The sequence below is a fragment of the Micromys minutus genome (assembly GCF_963924665.1).
Source record: "Micromys minutus genome assembly, chromosome: 3".
NCBI classification, from domain to species: Eukaryota; Metazoa; Chordata; class Mammalia; order Rodentia; family Muridae; genus Micromys; species Micromys minutus.
The window spans coordinates 96,209,117-96,231,747 of NC_137972.1; the positions used below are offsets into that span (position 1 = coordinate 96,209,117).

At 36.2% G+C, this 22,631-nt stretch overlaps 1 protein-coding gene across 1 annotated transcript in view; it reads right to left on the bottom strand.

Annotated features, from left to right (window-relative positions):
- The window catches only part of NRXN1 (neurexin 1), a 1,029,777-nt gene that overhangs the window by 900,522 nt on the left and 106,624 nt on the right, over window positions 1-22,631 (bottom strand). The window contains exon 2 of the mRNA XM_080913966.1: window positions 21,470-21,499. Coding sequence (XP_080770092.1) covers window positions 21,470-21,499 — 30 coding nt within the window. The remainder of the gene's footprint in view (window positions 1-21,469; window positions 21,500-22,631) is intronic.

Below are 22,631 nucleotides of genomic sequence, written 5' to 3' on the forward strand. Positions count from 1 at the left end.
CTCATTTTATAATGATATGAGTGGAAATATTGGTGTTCATTCTTAAACAAATATAATTATTTTATATGCAATCTGATACAAGCCTGAAAATATTACTAGTCTTGTGTAGAATTGTACTACTTGAAACATTCCCAAATGCTGACAGGGTAGAATATTTATATAGACATATATTAATCAAAATAAAAGTTACAACTGGTTAAAACTTTATTTTACTGAAATTATATAACAGTGATATAGAACACCCTTTTAAAAACATTTGTGCCTAAACTTAGCATATTATTAAGGAAAAATTTTTGTATTCTTTAAGGTGTTATATATCCTCTAAACCAATAATGTATTTTGAGCCCATATTTGGATAATAGCTGCTATAGTCTAATGAAGCCCAAGATCTCCTCAAACTTGTGGAGAGCTAAGGATGATTTTGTCTTTGAAATCTGATATGCTTTCCTCTACTGGGATCACAAGCATAGCCTATTATGCCTAGTGTTTGATGGTGGGACCCAGTCCTAAGGTCTCTTATATGCTAGGCAACCATTCTACCAATTGGGCTACATCCCAGATCAAAGTTTTAATCTTATATAAATATGTTATGAAAAGTTTATGATGAGGAAAACTGTTAGAACATTTCCTCTTTATTCATTAATTATTCCATTATTCTAATGAATGTTATGATATGCTCTAAGTGCTAGGGAGAAGATGGAGGTACATAATATGGATAAGAATCCCTGCCATGGGTCATACTGTTAGAGCAAATAGGCAAATACAAAGTGATATAAAATGTCATCATCTATTACTTCGTAGAACAGAGGGTGACAGTATGAAGCATTGATATTTAATTTTTATCAAATATATTTTATTTACATTTCAAAGGTGATTCCCTTTCCCAGATTCCGCTCCATATCCCCTATGCCATCTACCCTCTCCCTGCTTCTATAAGGGTGCTTACCCACAGATCCCCTCCTGACTCATGGCCCCAGCAATCCCCTTCACTGTGGCATTAAGCACTGTAAGGAGCAAGAGCTTCCCCATTGATTCCCAACAAAGCCAACCAATCTGTTACAGGTGCAGCTGGATCCATGGGTCTGTCCATCCATGAGTACTCTTTGGATAGTGGTTTAGTCCCTGGGAGCTCTGGTTAGTTGGTAATGTTGTTCTTAGAAGATTCAAACCTCTTTGACTTCTTCAATCTTTCTCTAACTCCTCCATTAAGTACCCCTTTCTTAGTTCAATGGTTTGCTTCTAGCATCTGCATCTGTATTTGTCAGGCTCTGGCAGAGCCTCTCAGGAGACACTTATTATATCAGGCCCCTGTCAGCATGCACTTCTTGGCATCAGCTATATTGTCTGGATTTGGTGGCTGTATATGGGCTGGATTCCCAGGTGGGGTTGTCTCTGGATGGCATTTCTTTCACTCTCTGCTTCAAACTTTGTATTCTTCCTGAGAATAGTTTTGTTCCCCCTTATAATAAGGAATGAAACATCCACACTTTGGTCATCCTTCTTCTTGATCTTCATGTGGTCTGTGAATTGTATCTTGGGTATCCCAAGCTTTTGGGCTAAAACCCACTTATCAGTGAGTGCATACCATGGGTGCTGTTTTGTGATTGGGCTAGATCATTCAGTGTGTTATTTTCTAGATCCATCCATTTGCCTAAGAATTTTATGTAGTCATTGTTTTTAATAGACGAGTATTACTCCACTGTGTAAATGTACCACATTTTCTGTATCCGTATCTCTGTTGAAGGACATCTGGTTTCTTTCCAGTTTCTGGCTATTGGAAATAACGCTGCTTCACAGTACTTTCTCCAAAATTGACCACATAGTTGGTCACAAAACAGCCTCAACAGATATGAGAACATTGACATAATCCCATGCATCCTATCAGATCACCATAAACTAAGGCTGGTCTTCAATAACAACAAAGACAACAGAAAGCCCACATACACATGGAAGCTGAACATGCTCTACTCAACAATAGCTTGCTGAAGAAAGAAATAAAAAAGGGGATTAAAAACTTTTTCGAATTTAACAAAAATGAAAGCACAACATGCCCAAACTTATGGGACACAATGAAAGCAGTACAGAGAACAAAATTCACAGCTCTGAGTGCCTCCAAAAAGAAAATGGAGAGGGCATACACTAATAGCTTTACAGGACACCTGAAATCTCTAGAGCAAAAAGAAGCAGATATACCCAAGAGGAGTACATGGCAGGAAATAATCAAATTCAGAGCTCAAATCAATCAAATAGAAAAAAAACTATACAAGAATCAACCAAACCAGGAGCTGGTTCATTGAGAAAATCAAAAAGATTGATAAACCTCTCGCCAGACTAACTAGAGAGCACAGAGAGAGTACCTAAATTACCAAAATCAGAAATGAAATGGGAGACATAACAAGAGAACCTGAAGAAATTCTCAACAAAACTGAAAAATCTAGAGGAAATGGACAATTTTCAAAACCGATACCAGGTACCAAATTTAAATAAGGAGCAGATAAACCATATAAATAGCCCCATAACCCCTAAAAAAGTAGAAGCAGTGGTCAAAAACCTCTCAACCAAAAAGTGCCCAGAACCAGATGGGTTTAGTGCAGAATTCTATCAGACCTTCATAGATGACCTAATACCTATACTCTCCAAACTGTTCCACAAAATAAAATCAGAAGAAACACTATCCAACTCATTCTTCAAAGACATAAGAAGACTAGACAAGGCTGCCCTCTCTCTCCCTACCTATTCAGTATAAAACTGGAAGTACTAGGCAGAGCAATCAGACAGCCAAAAGAGGTCAAAGGAATATAAATTGAGAAGGAAGAAGTAAAAATATCACTATTTGCAGATGACATGACAGTATACTTAAGTGATTCCAAAATTCCACCAGAGAACTCCTACAGCTGATAAACAACTTCTGCAAAGTGACTGGGTATAAGATTAACTCAAACAAATCAGTAGACTTTTTCTACTCAAAGAATAAACAGGCTGAGTAAGAAATTTGAGAATCTATATCCTTCACAATCATCACAAAGAATATAAAATACCTTGGTGTGACCTTAACCAAGCAAGTGAATGATCTGTATGAGAAGAATTTCAAGTCTCTGAAGAAGGAATTGAAGAGGATCTCAGAAGATGGAAAGATCTTCCATGCTCTTGGATTGGAAGCATCAATGTAGTAAATATGGCCATCTTACCTAAAGCAATCTATAGATTCAATGCAATTCCCATTAAAATTGCAACTTAATTGTTCATAGACTTAGAAAGCAATTTGCAAATTCATTTGGAATAATAAAAAGCCCAGGATAGAAAAAACTGTTCTTTACAATAAGAAAATTTCTGGGGTAATTACCATCCGGTACCTCAAGCTGTATTACAGACCAATTGTGATTAAAAACTGCACGGTACTGGTACAGAGACAGCCAGGTAGATCAATGTTATAGAATAGAAGTCCCAGAAATGAACCCACTCACAATGGTATCACCCTGAGTGAGGTAACCCAATCACAAAAGAACACTCAAGGTATGTACTCACTGTTAAGCAGATACTAGTCCAAAAGGCTCTGAATAACCAAGAAACAATTCACAGAAATTATAAAGCTCAAAGAGAAGGTAGGCCAGTAGCATGTTTTGTGTGGGGGAGGGAAGGAGGGAGAGGGAGAAAAAAGAGAATTTAGCAGAGTAGCAATGTTAAATGTGAGATAAACAAAGCAAAGTGGTGTGGGTCCACTGCATGGTGCTGCACAACCTCCAGCCTCAAATATGCCATATGTGGTGGCATTAAAGCCTCCTTCCTTTATAACCTCGAGTTACTAGAATTATTAGAAGAACTAAATCTTGTTCCCAGCAGTTGGCAGTCTTGCAGTCTTATATAAGAGGAGTAAAAGACCCCTGAGGTAGAACTGACCCAGAAGTTTCCTTCCTGAGGACTAGATTTTGTTGCAACTGAAAGCTTCATGCAAGCTTCCAAAGGACAGATATAATCCAGAGACCTGCCCAGGTATAATGCCTATGAGACATAGTAATGTCCAGCATGGCACAATAATTGTAAGTGTGTTGTAGGAGAATGCACGGGTGCATGCGTGCGGGCGTGCTTGTGTGTGTGTGAGTGTGTGTGTGTGTGTGTGTGTGTGTGTGTGAGTGTGTGTGTGTGTGTGTGTGTGTGTGTGTGTGAACACTTCCACCTTGGCAGTAATCAACCCCTATCTAACTGAATTTAACACCCATTGAAAACAACTTAGCAAGTGGGAAATTATGCTTGACACTGGAAATCTAGGCAATGAATGAGGGCCAGAGCAAACACGTAGACTAGAATATTTTTAATCTAAATATTTTTGAAATTCCATACACGAATAGTACATATTATTCCTACCTCTTCCAATTCCTTACCTGACCCCAACTTCCTTTCAAATTTGTGATCTCCTTCTACCTATTAAGAGACCTCATGGCATTTTCCCTTCTATGTTGGTATGTTAACTAGTACCAGGGTGCAGATCTCTCATTCTTTATCTGCGGGACTGCAAGCTGGTGCATCACCATGGAAATAAGTGTTGGCATTTTTAACGGAGTCACCATGTAATCCAGACATACCACTCATCAGCAGTCCAGCCCAACAGTCATGGCATCCATCATGCTCCACAGACTCTGGTCCATCACCGTCCCTTTATTTGCAATAGCTAGGAAAGAAAATGAACTGAATGCTTTTGCCTGACAGATGCCTAATGAGAAGTGATACAAAGGGACAATGGAATCCTCTTCAGCTGTAAGAAAGAGTACAGTCCTACAATTTACACTCAAATGGTGGAGCAAGAATACTTACTTAGTAAGACAACCCACACCCAGGAATACAAACACTGTATTCTCTCATTTGCCTAACCTGGATCCAGGTTTTTGGTGTAATAACCTGGAGTAACTGCAGAAACTAGGAAAGAAGGGCAATGGTAGAAGGAAGAGCTCTAAAGAGCACACAGTAGGACTCGGATGCTGAGATGAAGTCAGAGGCCATTGGGAAACATGGAGATGGAAGGAGGGGTGATTAACTCAAAATCAAACTTTTTGACATCCTACAGTCAAAAGACTTAAAGAATCCATCTAGAAGTAACCTGAAATTGTCTTCCTGGAAACAGGTCTCATCATATCTGAAGGTGGTATGCAGGCTGCCAAGATCATAAAATCAATCAACAGTTCTACCCACTGATGAACCTTACTAACCATAACCATGGCCAGCATGGCAAGATATCCCCACGGTACCACAATGGCTCTTGTACTTTGGAGGGTAACTAATTGTGGTTTAGGCCTGCTCAAATGAGGAGTTTCATGTCTGCTGTTGTAAATCCATCCATTCACCTGTGTGTGGTAAGATAATGGACTATAGAGGAAAATGTATGCCTGCCACATTCCTGAACCAGTATAATTCCTAACTACATTTGGAATGCCTCTCTTCAAACTCACAGCCAAGGGTGGATCTTACTCCTCATGAAAGAAGCTTCTTTATGCAGGAGACAGTGACACTGAAGAGTCCCAAACTGATCAAAACACAGAAAACAAATTCTGCTGTCCACCCCCAACTAATCTACCCACAATGCAATGCCTACATCTAAGGCTTGAGGAACACAACAGAAAGGGTGTCAGAGATACGGGGAGAGGCAGAGGACCAAGACACCTTCTGAGAGAGTCTTCTCTATATCACAAGGAAAATACATTCTCAGAATCTCAAAAATACAAAATGGTTTTTAAAGCTTAAAAAATGAAATTCTGACCATGAAAAGTTTCTTTCAAAGAGATGATGACATTTTCTTTTAATATTTTTCTGAATACAATAAGGGAAATATGAATATGGCAGAGGGTATCAGCATAAGTCTTACAAGCCATTTCTATGTCCTTGCTTACAGTATTCTCTGATATTACTTCATATAAGTAATATTATAAAAGCTTTGATATCTGACAAATTACATAAAACGCACAAACTCTACTGTTAATAAAACGTAAATGTCAGCTTCCGTAAGCCATCCATATCAAAGCAATCAGCAGACTTTGAACACAGGAAACAATGAGCCAATGGTTGTAAGAAATATAGTAGATGTGTATGATTTTAGACACAAAAAAATTTTAAAAAACTGTGTGCTTAATGGAATAACAAAAGAGTTTGTAAAAAGGAGGGGTTCTCTCACATATATTAAAAGAAACCTAATCATAAGGTAGGAGTTCGACACACACTTTTGATCCCAGCACTTGGGAAGCAGACACAGGCAGATCTCTGTGTATACATAACAACCTCCAAAATGGCCAGGTCTACAAGGAGAGATCCTGTTTAAAAAATAAGAAATAATCTAATTACTGTAATAAAAAAATGCTGGCAATGCAAATAAAAGAAACAGCATGTTTCCATGGCAACTCTGAAAAATTAAAACTGTGAATCTCAGTTTAGTCTTACGTAGCTGAAATGAGTACAGCCCGTGGACATTGATGGGTTTGTAACCACACAGCTGACTCCAACCATTTTACTTTAGTCATTCCTATACCCCACACTGAATTGTATCCCAGCTCCCCAAAGCATTGTCTAAGCTCACATGTAAAGAACATTTATCTAAAATTTCATCTTTCTACTTAGAGTCAGACTCCAGTGAATGTCTTTATTCTGTGGCAGTTTTATGTGCATTTTAATAATGCTGTTTTTATTAGCAAGCCAATTCTTAAACTTACTTGGACATAGAATGTTCCTTGTGACATCTCAGGTGAGAAGTAGAGTACCACAAACACAAAATTAAACTCAAGCCTGGTTTAGTCGAAATATCAGTAGCAGAATGGTTCACTGGTGATTACAGGTGAAACCAAATTCCTGTGATTAAGGGACCATTTAGCATTTTAAGCAAGGCCATTATCTGTAAGCAAATATCTGAATCCTAGAGTAGAAGAATCATCTAAGATAGCTGAGAGGAATGACCTATCTAAACGTAAAACGACAAAGGTCACTTGGGACAGACCACCACAGTCTGAGAAGTGACTTTTTCCCCTAAGTATCAAAAAATGAAATCCTGCAGAAATGTAACGGGTTGAAATATGAATATAATTAAATTATTTTCTAAATTTGAAAAAAAGGTAAAATAAGAATGAAAATGAAAACCTATGTTTCATGTCTATTACTTAGTGGTCACGCAAATAAATATGCAATTATAACTTCATTAAGAGACACACATTGAATTTTATAATCTCAAAATATGCTCCACAAGGTTTTAATAGTACAGCATACTCAGAAGAACTTAAAATTTGGACCATTTTTATACTTTGGGCCAAATCAAATCAAGCAACAATTCAAAAGAAATGCCAGATATCTATATGTCCTTCAGGGAGTATGAATTATACCAATCTTAAAAAAGAAAGAATTATACAAAACTCACTGTCAATTTTTACTTATTGGAATCATTTCCTTTCAGGATTTATAAGTATGTAGAGTATAACTGCATCTGTCATTGTAGCATGCCTGGTAGAAAATGGAGAAGTCAAGAAGTGGATTAACCTATTGACCCGTGAGAGTCTCCAACAGAAAACTTGACCCGTTAGATTTGGGAAGCTTCAATAAGAGCATATGCTTTCTGCCCTGTATGAGGCCAACTTCAGCTGGTTAACAGAATGATCAAGTTTCTTAGCTCTGAATGAGCTCTTAAACCCTATCACTTCATTTACAAAGAGCAAGAAATTGTCTTTAAAAGATGATCAGGAGCAATAAAATCAGTTCATTCTCAGCAACATACATTATACCAAAACATTGATTCGTTTTGCTTATAAAAGATGTTAAAATAAAAATGGACATATTTTTAATATTTAGACTTAGAAAAACAATAAGAATAAAAACAAGTTTTCTCAGGAACAAAAGAACAACAAAAGTGTCATAAATATTAATGAGCTATATTAAAAATTCTATACACAAAACCCTGTTCTCAAAAAGAAGGATTTTCATAACTCCAGCCCAGAAATCATGTTAACTTATCTTGGGAAATAGTCATCTAAACATTAGATGTCCATTAAATTTTGCTGTCTGATTAAATTTGTGGAACAGTACTTCTTGAGAATGTGTCTTTCACTGTAAAGACAGTACACCTTGTGAGTTCATTCCACTGACAGCAGAAAACCCATCCCCACTGCTGCATGTTCCTTGTTGGCACCCTAGGAACACCACCAGTTCTGACCTTGCTGTTCCCTTGTGTAGCAATTGGGAGCATCAGTATCTTGGTGGTCTTTTCTCATGTGCCAAATGGAGTCAATCACCATTACCTATTTTCTCTGTAAATTGCTATGTGATGACAAGGGAGAGTCTTTAAGTTGAAATTTAGATGGGCCTGTAGCATTCATATCAGTTGGGATGATGGGAAAGCCAACCATGTATGTCATGAAGGTCAGTCAAGAATACAATAGCAAGACCTAGGACAGTTTGAGCTATGTACTGAGATGCTGTTTCAAAGCAAAGCAAAGCAAAGCAAAACAAATCTACCAAACCAAACCAAATAAAACAGAAACAATAAGACAGCAATAAAAATATACTTGCACAGAAATATCATGTTTTGTTATACAGCCTTGCCTTGTTTTAGAATTACTAGAAGAGTGAATAATGTCATACATACAAATCAAGAGCCAGTGTGCTGAGAAGTCACAACTATATCACTACATTTAAAAATCCTGAACGATTTTTCCAACCAGCATACATATAATACAAAAATATATAAATAGATAGGAAAACTACTTTCCTTAAAGAATGTAAAAGGATATAAAATAAACTATAAGAACTTTTTGTGATTAGTTTAAAAGACTATTAAAACTGTTACAAATTTTTTGCTAAGTATTTGTCTTCCTGATCATCATAACTTCTATTTTACTCTTTCAAGCTATTTTATTAACTAAGATAATTAACTCTTTCAACCTAAATGTTAGACTTGTACTTATGATAGGAAGCTCTTAATGTGACTCAAAAAACTACTTGTAATAATGTTTATTTTCATTAGATATATAAAAAATGTAAGAACATCTATGTAAGATGTGTATATATGTATATGTCTGATGACGGTGATATTTTACTTACCACTGTAAGAATGCACTTTCTGATAATACCATGACCCTTCTAAATCATCAATTTGTACTAGGTTAGAACTTGACTTACAAATTAAGGATAGAAAAAGCGCAAATGGAGGTAAAACAATATCGACAGACTTGTATTGCTTCCCGAATAAATGTTTCAACCCTGGTTGTTTCTTCGCTCAGTGGCTGACCTGGTGTTCTCAAGTGAATACAAAAGTCTGTCACTCTCACTGTAGCCTTAGGCAAAAGCAACTGGGCTAGCAAAGGCCAGAGATTCTGCTTACCACAGACCAAGGTACTTTGGCGGTATAAATTGAACTTGTTTAATTTATTCCTTTGAAACCACGGGATCTGGAGTCCTTTAAGATAATCAAAAGATTCAAAAGGCTGGTAACCTGGTCAATGTAGCATGCTTAACTCAGAGGAAGGTAATGGGCCTGGAAGAGCTGGAAAAGTTTCCTCTCTGGGGAGAATGGTATTAGATATAGAAATTGTAAACTTTGGGAAAGAAAATATGACTTGGCTGTGAAAATGGAAACATGTTTAAAGGAGGCTTTTTATTTTCTTCAGTTTATATATACTTCTTTAACTCTATCAAAATGATAAAAATATAGCCCTTTGGAGAAATCCAGTAAATAATTTAGAATATAGCAATAGCAACATGGACAACTGGTGATAATTTAAACAAGTATATTTTTATTCAAATTATCAACTTTTAAAGAGTTAAAATATTTAATTGAAGTTATTATTTTCAGAGGTGTCAGCTCTGCTTTGCCCTGGGCTTCCACACCAAGTTGAGAGTTTAGAGCTTAGATGAACATTGCTGCAGAGGAAACAAGGTTGGTTCCTGACATGTTTGACTTGGAGGCTTGTACATTTTGTTCAATATTATGGTGCTATTATTTGCCAGTTAATTACTTTTCCACTTTCAAGGCCTTTGGATAGTTTTCTGATTGTCCTGGATGGAACAATTACCTTTATCTAAAATATAAGATAACATATGGTCTTTCTCCAAACTCCCATAAGCCTTATTTGCTGGCTTACAACTCCCACACATTTTTAACACTCTCCACAATAAAGCCTGGAAGGGAAGTCAAGGAATAAGGGAATTACAATTTTTTATTCTATATTTTAATGAAGAAAAACAGTTAAGCAAAACAAGCCAAAAGCAACCGGAGAATTTTCTTGTGAAGCAATTAGAACCAAAGTTTCATTTGATTGGATTAAAACTATTGCTAGTAAGATCTTAATACTTTAAGCAAGGGAAGTTTTGTTGTTAAAGAAATACATCTTGTATTTTTAATTCAGACTCATGAAGGGTTAGGACCCTTCTTTGTTCATTATCCTTCAAAAGTTTATGCCAGAAATTCAAAGTCATCCTCAGTCACATAGAAAATACAAGTCTCACTTGGACTACCTAAGACCCTATCTCAAAAAACTTTGGTCTATACACACACACACACACACACACACACACACACACACACACACACTATGTATATGTATATAAGTCTTATGTAGACCAAAGATTCATATGTGTGTGGAGGGGTGTTATTATTTCTGACAGTCTCTTTCTTCTCAATTTATGAACATCCAAACTTACTGAGATTTAAAAATATGTATACTCAGGACTAGGAGAACTTTTTTTGTGCTTATATTTCCTTTATATGATACAAAAAGTTTCTTATAATATTTCTTGAAAGTAACTTCATTTTATTTTAATCAATCGACATCTAATTCTGCCCATGATTTTAGGTTAACACTCACTATCCTCTAGAAATATAATATATATTTGACACTTTAATATTAATTTTTATAGTAAAACAGGTAATTTTACCTGAGATTTCAAAATATAGAGAATGGCATTTCAAAAGGCCAAATAGTGTGACTAAGGACCTGTAGGTAATAATAATGGGGTCTGATTGTAGATATGCTACACTCCAATACACATGCTTTAGACCTTGCATCAGCTATTTCTTGGGTTTTGGCTAAAGAGAGGTGTAGAGCAAGATTTTTATTGAGGACTATTATTTTCCATGAATCTCAGCTGTCCTCAATACAAAAACATCTTTGTCTTTAAAGGTGTCACTGTTTAGTAGAAAACGAACATCAATACTATCCTTCTAGATAATCTTATAACAGAATTAATTTTAGACCCAGTATTAGAGCCTTTATAACTAGTTTGATCTAGAAGTGACAGTGTTTCGGTGCGTGAATATTTACTATTGACATAGGCAATTCTTCCCTCACTAATTTAGACTTCTTTTCTCATGTTCTACTTCCTGTGTGTCACACCCCTACCATAACAGTGAGCTAATGGCTTCCAATTCTGCGGAGACCTCACTAAGGCTAACCAAAGAACTGTACAATGTCACCTAATATGTTTCATTCACAATAAAATGCACTTCTCTAGTGTCCCATCACAGCACATCACTAAGTACAGATGCATTCATTAGGTTTATGTGGTACTGTCTGATATTTATGATAGATTTTTCCCCCAGCAGGGCTGGGCTACTGAGAAATTTACCTTTGATGAGTATATAATTTCCACTGTCCCCTCAAATTACATGAAATCTGCAACCATCCCTAGAAAGATCTTTTTAGATCCTGAGGTCTTTCTCTAGAAACTATAAATAGTCTTCAATATCTACTCTACCTAAAGAAATAAACAATCCCTTGAGCTCATATTATCTACCGCATTCCCTCTTCCTTCTCAGAATTCAGCCTTGTCATCTTCAGCAATCCTCGACCTGCTTTTTCTTGTGTCCCTGTTTCCTTTAGCCACTTAAATACCTAGCATTTGGAAAGCAATTGTGATTTAAGTCTTCTTATGAGGATTGATGCTTTGTTCTATTTCATTTTGTTTATGTACAGAATTCCAAATGGCCACTATCATATCTAATAAAACTCTCCCTTAAATTACATGAAAAAGTTTATATTTAAATTATGCCTCAGATAACTTTAGGCCTATGTGTGCTAGAAGCATTCCTTCTAACTAACTACTCTGTCAGAGCAAAGAGAATTGTGTCAATGTTGGACTGATGTGAACAGTTGATCACATGTCCCAACAGGGAAGAGAAATACTTGAGTGATTTGCTTAAGTGTGGTCCTCTGGTGTGCTTATTTTCATTGGCTAAGGAATGCCATATTTCTAATAGCTTGAAAAAAAAAAAGGACAATGGGGCTTAGCCTAAAATGTTATTGATATCCTCCTATTTATAAAGGCAGCACAAAAATAAAAAAAATAGTTCTCACGTTCATCTGCTCAAGAATGAGAATTCTTTGATGACAACTTTCTGGTTTCTCTATTTTATTATTGCATTGAATCTAACTTTTATTAATTACATGAATTGCCTTTGACTGTGGGTTAGGTATGTAGACTTTCATTTCACAATTACTAGTAACACAGTTACAGCAAGCCACCAAAATTTTTTAGATCAGCTCAGCTTCAAACTCATTAGCTGTCATTAATCCTTGCCGATTTCTGGCAGAGTTTGCTACTAGGAATGTTTGAAAAGACAAAGCTATCTAGCTTGTATTCTAGGTCGTTCCTGCCAAGAAGAGTCACAACTGACCAGTTTACAGATTTCCATCCCCTTGGCAGCATGCTAGCTCAATCTAAATTTGGTTGCTTCTTTAAGTGGATAATTTAATTTTCACCAAATGTATACAGTCTTTATAATGCCAACTATAGATAATCAAGTGGAAAGCACCATCAAATGTCCATGTAACTTTGGCCAATAAATAAATAAACAAATAAATAAGTAAATAAATAAATAAATAAATAAATAAATAAATAAATAAATAAAATATGGCTTTAATACTTCCTTATTAAAAATAAGCAGTTTTATTTTCTCAAAGATCTCATAGCCTCAGTGGCATAGTTTCATAGATTATATGTGTTATATAATAAAATGATTGCAAAATGAAAAAAAAAAACTTTTGATTCATGACTCCAGGAATATCCTGAAATATTCGAGTAAAAGTAAATAAAACGATTCCCGGACCTTCAGTTGTGTCCCTTCGGAATGTGCTGTCCTGTCGTCTAGACAGCAGTAGGTAGGGAAATCAGCCAACAAGAGCCCTTGTTTGTATAAAGGGCTTTTCTGTAAGTAAGTAAAAATTGACAGTGTAGAGCCTTATCCTGGGAAGGAGTAACTGTTATCAGTGCTGTTATATTTCTGAAGGTCAGGAAGCATCCATGGGAAAAGCAGTGCCATTCACAGACTGTTTAGCAGTGTAGCATTCACATTAGTTCTTACACTCAGCAGCCAGGACTAGGACTGCAGACACCTCCCCCTTCCCCATGCTGTGTGCTTTCTTCTGCTTCTCTGTCTTCTCTCTCCCTTTTCCTCCCATTTCTCCTTTTCTGCAAGCCCCCTTTCCTTCTCTTTAAGGATAAAAATACAACATTTATTTTTAACATGACCTTACGCTCTGTAGTCTTGTTAATGTTTTAAATTTGGGGGTTTCTTAGCCTCATATTCATCAGTTCAGGTTCTACACCTGAAAGCCTCTCAATCATCCCCATAAACTCACCTCTAGGATTGGTAACACTGAGAGCCAATGTTACCATGGGTATGGTTAGCTAGCTAACTGTGAACCTGACAATGAGGAATCTTACTTTTTGGAATGAGAAGCATTATCTGAGCTACTTGAAAACAACGTAAGGGATCAGCTTCATTTTTCAAACTCTCCTTCTGGTGAAAATCATCAAAAGATATTTTTTGACTAGACCACAAAGAAACAAGTTCTTTAGAAACCAAGCTTCCAGATGCCACTTCTCATATCTCTACAGTCATGGGGATATACAAGGAAGAATTGCAGTCTCAAACAAATAGTCATTTAAAATGATTAGCATGAAATTTTAAAGTAAATTTTGACTAATGCACTTAGAGGAAATGCTTCCAAATTGCCACTAAAGTCCCAAAAGTCTCCTAGAGGAAAGAGGAAACAGGAAAATTCTCTGCATCATGCTAGTCCAATGAGAATACTCTGCCTTTATTAGGTTTGTTGTTGCTGCTTTGTTTCGTTTTTGTCCTGGAAGAAAGGAAGGAAGGGTAAACATTGAAAATTAGTCTCCTATGAGACACCAATGTAATTTCCAATCGAAATTTAAAATAAATCTTTACAAACTGTCTGTTTAATCCGCAAGCCCTTTATAAACAAATACTGAGAATTACAGGGGCCTCAGCTTCTAATCCTCTATTGTAGTAAATGCTCCTGTCTTATGGGCTATTAGGATGTTCAGACCCAGTTTGTTATAACCTAAAATAATCTCACAGGATGATAAATAAGAAGAAGAAATTTATATGACAGTAAGAAGATGACACAATAAAGGCACCATGTTTGATAAAAGCTTTGGATAATTTGTTTACAAAAAACATTTAATTCAATGGATGTGATAACCTTTTCTCTTCTTGCCAATAAGTACATTTCTAAGCTCGTTTGCATCTTGCCATCACCTTCACGTGTGGATTATTTTGTAGACCCACATTATCAATCTTAAAAATTCAGACACTTGAGATTAGAATTTTGGTGTGTTTGCTGATTTGTTTGAGATAAGAACTTACAGTAGAGATCAGCTCTCCTGGAACACTGGCAATCCTCTTGTTTTCTGTTCTATCAGCTGATGATACTGGGTTACAGGCTGATTAGAAGGTTACATAGTTTATTCAAGGTCCTAACAGAATGAATATGGTACCTCCATCCAGGTTTGACAATTCATGACTCTTACCCACCATAGTGTACTGTTTTCAGATTTCAGTCCTCTAAATGGAAAACTAGAAAAGAGGTTATGGATCCCGGACAACGTTTTACAACAGTATCTCTCTAAATTTATCTTGGAAAAACTCGGACAAAGACCAGTTTCATTATTAGTCATATGCAATTGGAAGATTATCAACGAAGAGTCCATAAGGCTCATTTTATATAGACTATTTCAGTTTGGTCTTCACAAAGTCTCCCACACTGACACTGAGATACACTGACACTGTTGCTGTTAAACTTGATTTTGATGCTTTCTACCCACAGATTCTACAATAGTCAAGGTTCTGTTTCTTTGAACTAGGGGCCACAATGTATATATATTGTGAATCTGTCTGCTGTACTATTTACAACATACCTCCTCTATCCTAAATTTGACTAAAAATACTGAGATAAACAAAACTGATTTTAAATTTGATACTAATAATTCTTAATAAAGCATAATTTTACAGAAGAGAATATCCCTTTAACTACATTATATCAAAATATAAATGTAGTTTGCAGCATTTTTAGGGTTTTTAGCCATGAAAATTTTCTAGCTGTACAATTTCATCTGTAGACAAATAGCATGGACATTTTCTTCTGTGTTCCATGAGCAGAGGTTAATCTTCCACAAGTCTAATAAAATCCCCATTGAGTCAGCATTTAAATAAATGGCCATGAATAGTATTTATAAAGACATAGGAAATTTCTTTTTGTTAACTTGCATTGCAGAATCTGAAGACAGTTGAGATTTGCTATTTCTAAACACAATGAGACAAGTTAAATCCTAGATATAGCACACAAACATATATTCTTAAGCAAGTTGTATTAACTACACCCTGAGTTGATGGACATTAAACAGATATGTAATGAGAGGCCACACTGAGGGATCGGGAGCTCCTCTGAGCTCATTGAACCAAGTAAATGTTTAAAATTTTGCTGTTTCCCAGTTTTGTGGCTGTGAATAAGAGAAATATGAAATTGTAATGGTAGAGGCCACAATGCCAAATAGCTAAAGACAAATTGTGTCATAGTTTACACATACAAGAAAACCAAGATTTCAATACAGTAAGACTATGTCATAATGTGCATTCTTCTGAACCATAAAGATTACTTAATATTAGGAATCTAAAGGAGAAAGATTTAAGGATTCATACAAATCCTTAATTTATACAAATTAAGGATCTATACAAAATAAAATACGATTATTTCATAACTGAATCATTTGAAGCCACGATAGAACACATTTAGAAGTTTTAAAAGCAAACACATTAGGATGCTGGTGAGCAGATGTCACGTACCGCACAGTGCTCCTCTGTGGCGAAAGAAGACTTGAGAGACAACAACATGACCATAGAAAGGTTAGGTGTGGACACTGATGTCTTCCTGAAGTCACTGGTTGGAGTTGCGGATATACACAGGAAATTTTACAAAATTGGCTTACAAAATGACGTTTTTGTCTAATTTCAGAGATCCCACTGCCCTATCCCCACTTAAGAACACAAGAAGGAGGTGTTCTAGAGCCATCTATAGTTTTTATAAAGCCACCATACTTTCATCATGGGTCACCTCACAACACAACAAAATGCACTCACCCATTGTCACTGAAAACATAATAAATAAACTTCTGCTTAGAAAATCGGTGGCATTTTGTTGTATTAATATGACTGGAATAATTCAGAAACAAGAGGGACAAACCTCGTTTCTGCCTGTATAGACTCATAGTCAAATTCATTGTAACAGTGAGCTCGATAGAATATCATAACATGATATCACAGATGGTTTAAAAACACTAAAATATTGCATGCTGTTATCAACTGTTAAGGAATCTTGGTGTTCACTTTGAAAATAAATGTTTTGACTGTGTTTAGGGATGGTGCTGACTTCACACCTGATATTACTAATACCACAGGGATAATCAATGCATGTTTAAGTATGTGAGCATACATTTTATATATTGATTTATAAAACTTTAGCCATCTGTAAACCTCTGGAATCATGAATAATCAAATAATAAATGCTCATTTGATATTGTGCAAAGAATAATTACTTCATACACATGGTGTAGGATTTATATTTATATTTATATAACATACCAAATATACTTATAAAAGTTCAATTTAGACTTTTTAAGAAGCATAATCCTCCTAATTTTTGGCACTCTGGACTTAAGAAAATTAGAAAATCTGGCAGAAATCACAGAGACATCATGTGACCTGATAGATCTGGATTTCATGGAAGCCATATACCCGTTGTCTCATTAATAGAATGTTTTAAACATAAATGTTATTTTTTCACTGTGGCAGCAAATGACATTAAAATTTAAAAAACTTATCAAGAGACTCATTCCTGGAAAAAATGAAGTTTCTCTTTCCCAGTTACTATCAGCTGTCTGATTTTTCTTCTTCTCAGTGTGAAGAGTATGAGAATTAACTATACTATCTTGACCCCATTTTTTTTTTAGTGCTTCCTTGCTAGAGCCAACAGAAAAGATGCCAGCCTGAGTCATTGGCAGGTAGACAAATAACTTTAGGATGAAAGTTCAAAGACAAGTAAAAGTTTACAGAAAGAGACAAACACATTCTATAAAAATTTCTTGCTCATTTCATACAGTTATCTAAAAAAACTGTCATCCCCTTTTTCTTTTACTTTGTCTGCTTTGATAGATTCTTCTAGTTCAAGGTGGCATTCTGTATGTACTTATGTCACGAAAGTGTCACACTTACAGAAACAATGCCTAGAAATATAATGGCCAACAAAAACATGAAGTGCCTGCCCTCATGGAGCTTCCACTCTACTAGATAAGAGGACACGAAGAAGAACAAAACACGTGAGTGCATGATTACAATTACATGCTTCAAAGGCAAACACAAACCTTTCTTAAAAGATCGACATGTGACTAGTATTAGTAATTAGTGTCTCCTCAGCTTCCGACCAGCAATCACAGCTGGATTTGCATGTGTACTGTCTTCCCATTATTCTTTATTTAATGAGTCTTTCGTTCTTTCAGAAAACTAGTTGAGCAAAATCCAAATAAATAAATTAAAATATAAATAATTGTTGCAATGACCTGAACAGTTACACAAGACACACATAGGCACATGCAGTGTGTACACTTGTACACAGATGAATACATACACACACACACCACACACACACACACACACACCTATACAGAAATAGAGGGACGGGAGTGAAACTCTAAATTTCTAGAAAAGTTGCTAAGTTAAGATTCTAAACAAAGAGTGAATAACAATATTTTTAGTGCTGCTAAAATAATGTCATAGGTAAATTTTAAGTGAAAATTGTAAAATCAACAGCAATACCCAGAAGACTGGAGTCATGTAAAGCCAGCATCAGTTTGCCTTGTTCTGGACACTGAATGAGATCTCAAAAAGAGAGCTAGAATTCACTACAATGGAGTATACTCCTAACTATATTTAAATAAAAGTGGCACATATTCATTTAGAAATCAGAAGACAACGTTAAATTATTGAAGCTGAATGACCAAATGACACTGTGGCCGTTGGACCTGAGGAGAAAGCACTCATTGCATTCGCCTTGATGCTGCCAGCACACAGCTCGAGTCCCTAACATGCATTCCTTTGCCTTAGCCATTTGTGGCAATCCCAGACAGTAATATGTATTTTTAGATTCCAAACCCTGAATGAGGTGGAAGAGGTCAGGGTCTGTGAGGGAGTCCAGTGCACCATGTGGAGGAAGAATCAGAAGGAGGAAGAGCTTATCCTAACAACTCTCCTCTCTTCTCACTCGAATCTTTACTATTTTCTTCAAATGAAATGCATTCACCTCTAATTGATACTTAGATGATAATCATGACTGACTTTTTTCAAATCAATTTTGCATTTGGATATAGGCACAAAAAATATATTAGTTTCCACAGGTTAATTTCAAAGGCTCTTAGTTCACTATACCAAGGAAAAGAACACTTCAGAATTACATAGTCAAGGAAAGATTTGAGAAACACCGAGTTTATAATGTGAGCCAGCTGTTTTCATAGGCCAGATTTAGGATCTTTTAAATGCACAACCCTCAATTCATCTGTAAAGGGAAGTGAGTAGACATCATCTTTGAGACGTGCTGCTGAGCGACACGAGTCCGAGACACAGTGACATGGATTGATGTCATCCTTACCTTTGCTGAATTGCTACACTGATCTCTAAGCTGTATTCTGTACACTAACTGTTTCACAGAGAGATTAACAACGCATGTTTTCATTTTTATATATCTAAAATAGTGATAGCAACTACTCAAATTCAAACTATTCAAACTACCCCCACTAAACATCAGATACATACACAAAATATGAATGACCTTTTTAAAATAAATGAAATAGAAACATCAAATGCTTTCTTCTGTAGCTTTGCATTGGAAAACATAATTTGATAAAAAGTGATGAAATAAACAATACTGGTTACACATACCAAAAAGAACCTTTGAGACTGACACAGCAGAACTGAAGTAAAAAGATGAACTATTTCATACATTTAGCTATAAAATTAGCAAAGTATTTTGAGCTATTTTAAAAGAGTTACTTAGTATATGGATGAGTGTATATTCTTAAAATCTATATTTATACATTCATACAAATATATGCATACACAGATACAATCACTTTTTACTACAGGAAAGCAGGGCACAATTTCCTACTTGTGATCTGAAACCCTGTGTCTACACACAGAATAATATGTAGAATATTTGGGACACACATTGGACTCCTCTGTCAGTGGGAGCTTAGCCTCAGGCTAACAGTTTAGGAAATGCCCTAGTGACTCACAAGGTCTTCAAGATAAATGGTGGAAAAATGCAATTGTACTATTGGAATCGGCCAAACAGGCAAAGCTGAAACAGGTATGCTACTGACTTGCAGAATCCAAAAATTCTCTTCTAAGACCTTTTTTATAAACCTAAACTTAAATGTTATTTCTTCCTGAATGTTTGGCTCATGTTCAGATGCTTTTTAGAAGCAAGTTTCATGCTAAATGATACACATTCCAGAGAGCAGAGCTGTGACTCTCAACCTAGTCACTGTGCTCACTGTCAGCACGTGATAAAGATTTATAAAAGTCCAGGAAATGCCATATTCCTGTTTTTAAGAATATTAATTTAAAAAGCAAGAAAATATAAACTATTACACAATTTAAAACAAATCAAGGCAAAAATATTTGCCAGGGATGCCAGTCACTTGCTTCCTTTTAATGACAGAACTAGACACAATGTAGCTGCACCTAAATGGTGAATTGAATGAGCTTTTTCTGATTTTTCTTCTACATTGCCAAAGACTTCATGCCTGATTTACCAGGTGACACACGCGTATGTACCTGCTATTAACACTCGTAGAGTTAGTAGCATGGAGGAAGAGCAAGCTTCTTTGTCTGTTTCCTTCCCAGGGCTGCCTTTGGAGCCACCACAGGGTCAGTGTACATCTACAGCATCTGGTAGCCAATAAGAACCAGAGCTGTGCTAACCCCAGAGCTGTGTGGTGGTGACACGGGCATCAGTCAGAATGGAAAGGGTATGTGTGCACAGTCAGAGTTGAATGTTCGAGGTATTTTCGATTACTACATGTTTCATTTAACTACCAGTAAATGATATTGCGGGAACTAACACCACAACCTACAGCTAATTTCTCAATATACTAATTATGAAACAACTGACATGGAAAAATTACTCTAGAAAGCTAAACATAAAGATGGAAAGAGAAAGTAGAAATATTTTGATGGGTTCTTTCTTACCTTGAGTTCATAAATATTCATTAATTCATATACCTACTGCCCAGTACCCATTACCAATGTCAAAGGTCTACATATATTCACATCATTTAGACACACTGTAATCTACACAGATGATACTAAGAAACAAAATAATGTAGTACCTTTACTTTTACCTATGCATTTGATGGAATGGGTCCATGAAGAAAGGATTTCCAGACAAAGAGAATAAAGAGGAGAAAAACAACAAGAAGAATTATGAATATATGTAAACACACTGCTCCCTAAAAAATAAACAAGACAAGAAAGTATAAATAATGTTTTGAAGACAAATGGAAAGGCAGTCCACACATTCTGAGAATCCTGCCTGGCTTACAGGCAGGTACATGCAAAGGATTGGAAGCCCATGCTCACCATCTTAAAAGATAACATAACAGAAGGATCCCAATGGCCACAGGTAGAAAAGTATTGATTACATGGAATGCTACAATCAGCATTCTGGAAACCAAAGGCAAAGCTGTCTGCACGTTCCCAAACTGCCATGCATGGATGAAAAATGGACTCTTGCTGTAGCAGGTTAGACTGGGTATTGTCAGACATCAGCTTCTGACTGCTCTCGGCCTTCCTTGACTGCACACACTCTTCCTTTGTATTATTATAAGTGAAGATTTCAGTCAAAATCCCTCTATCTGATTTATGTGCAGATGTTATAGTGAAAGGGATGGTGGGAAACAAGTGTCACAGAAGCAAACCGACATCCAACCAACAGAAAGCAGATCAAACCACAAAAAAATGTGAACGAAAGCCATGGATTTCATTTGCAGCCACATCACTTCCAAGCATCCGCCCAGACTTTGCAGCGATGGGTTGAAAGCAGCTACAGAGCAAGAAAACACTGAGAGCAGAGTGGAGAAGGAGCAGAGCCCATACCTTGGTCGCCCATCATCAGGTGTGCCAGACCTTGAAGGGAAACAAGAGCACAGTCAGCAATAAACAAGGGAGCATGGGAAGGCAGGGTTGTCACGATGACAAGAATCTTCAGTGACAGACATTGTGCTTCTTATGAGACATGTCTGTATCACAGAGGCAAACCAAAAACATTCTTTCAAGCCTTGGTTGGAACGCTTTGGGCCAAAGAGTTATAAAACTGCAATTTTTACACAAGCACATGCCATGCTGTGTATTCTAAGTATCAGAACAATCAAAAGATGTGATCATGATTTAAAATCCAACCAGTTCTCTGAAACAGTGTACACATCATCCTATGTGCCTTTTGAGAAGATCATTTGGAACACCGTCCACATAGGGCTTGCCACTGTTCAGTGACGGGATTATATTTTATAAACTACCAAGGAATATTTTTAACGTGGGCTGGGTCTGATCTTTTTCCTCTCATAAAAAATTGAGCAGTTTCATAATTAAATGGGAGTGGGGGCTTAGTCACATTGAAATGACCATGCAGAAATGTCTCCTCATCTGACAGATGTAGGAAGTGTTTGAACTTGTTCAAATGAGAAAATAAGATATGCAACTGAAAGGCTTGGATTTAAGACACACTAATGTTTTAAAAAAACAACTGGTCAGATTTACGTTGGTTCAATGGTTTTTTCATATGAATCAAAATAATATATCATTTTAATTAAATGTTGATGTGTTCATGTTCCTTTTGTGTAGCTAAGCCACACAATGTAGACATATTGTCACCAAAATTATTTTGAAAAAATCATTAATTTTTCTAAAGAGAACTACAAATAATCTCCCAGTTTTTATTGATTTTCAAGCATATTCTTAATGTGAAGCGTAGGCTACCCTCAACCACAGTTCCATGTTTCAGCCTCTCTAGGACCATCATGCCCAGCTCTGGGGATTTCCTTAGTACAGTCTTTTGTCACCTAAGAACGTTCATTTTACTGAAAAGCATGAATCTTTGTTGCTTAGTCCCAATTCAGAAAGAAAGCTATTGCTCTTGGGTATATTCCAAGGATTTGGTTTTAGTTCCTAGTTCTTCTCCAGCTCTATTAGAATCTCTGAGCATCATGCACAGTTGTCCTGATCTTTTTCAAGCATATTCTGATATCTTGTTAGGATAGAT